At 49.4% G+C, this 1,157-nt stretch overlaps 1 protein-coding gene across 1 annotated transcript; it reads left to right on the top strand.

The window, feature by feature from the left end:
- The first annotated feature begins 294 nt into the window (after positions 1 to 294).
- On the top strand, positions 295 to 957 carry LOC308628233 (large ribosomal subunit protein P2-like). The gene has a single exon (XM_081255022.1). It carries the CDS (start codon positions 348 to 350, stop codon positions 675 to 677), a length of 330 nt encoding a protein of 109 aa, XP_081111148.1. The 5' UTR covers positions 295 to 347; the 3' UTR covers positions 678 to 957.
- The last annotated feature ends 200 nt before the right edge of the window (positions 958 to 1,157 follow it).

The following is a 1,157-nucleotide window of genomic DNA, read 5'->3' on the forward strand; positions in this document are numbered from 1 at the left end:
TCTGGTTTAACTCCTTATTAGGATAGATTCTTGAGCACTTTAACTTAAACTATAATGCCTCTTCTTTGTGATATGGTTCAAAAACTAGTATTTGATTCTGATTTACAATAAGAAGAAGAATTAGCACAGCCTGCTGGCTCCTTCTCCTAAGATCAATGGTAGAAACCTGAGGAATAAAAGAGACAACTGTAGGAAGCACTTGGAGAGAGGGAGAGCTGTTTGAAATATTGTGTAGATAGGAGATGGGGTCCAGCCAGTGGGATCAGGAAGGCTAAATTAGGAAAAGACCCTTTCCGTCCCTGACGCTGCCGAGGTCGCACGCGCAAGGCTTCCCTGCCGCCGCAAAGATGCGCTACGTTGCCTCCTACCTGCTGGCCGCCCTTGGGCGCAATACTTCCCCCAGCGCCAAGGACATCAAGAAGATCCTGGACAGCGTGGGCATCGAGGCGGACGACGACCGGCTCAACAAGGTCATCAGTGAGCAGAACGGCAAGAACATTGAGGACGTCATTGCCCAGGGTATCCGCAAGCTGGCCAGCATGCCCGCTGGCGGGGCTGTGGCCGTCTCTGCTGCCCCAGGAGCTGCAGCTCGTGCTGAGAGTTCTGCCCCAGCCACAGCAGAGGAGGAGAAGAAGGAGGAGTCAGATGACGACATGGGATTTGGCTCGTTTGACTAGAGTCCCGCTCCCCTGCAAATAAAACCCTTTTTATGTAAAACAAAACAAAAAAAAAAAAGGAAAAGCCCTCTGAGTCCAGCTGTTGCCTTGAGGCCATCAATACCCACTCCTTAAAACTCAGCATGGCTGCACAGAAGCTCTCAGGGAGGAGCAGTGAAAAGTAGCCCAAGTATTCAGTCCCCTACCCCCTTCCTTCTCAAACCTCAGTGGGGAAAGTCTCCTCCCCAACATAGGGGTGAGGAGAAGCAGCCGAGAATAAAATACTCACTGAAGAGCTGCTCAGTGTAGAGGAAGAGTGATGACTTGTGCTTTTCTGTAGTTCTTCACATGAGAGCTTTCCCTCTTCTCATTTGAACTCACCTGGGTTGTCACAAAAAAGGGTTCCGATGTTCATCCCTTTATCTTAACACGGACCTTGACAACAAAGAAGTACAACCACTTCAGAAGAAAACAGTGAAGTAACCTCCAGAGATCAGCTGT

This window comes from Mesoplodon bidens (genome assembly GCF_964165515.1).
Source record: "Mesoplodon bidens genome assembly, chromosome: 14".
In the NCBI taxonomy this organism is placed as follows: Eukaryota; Metazoa; Chordata; class Mammalia; order Artiodactyla; family Ziphiidae; genus Mesoplodon; species Mesoplodon bidens.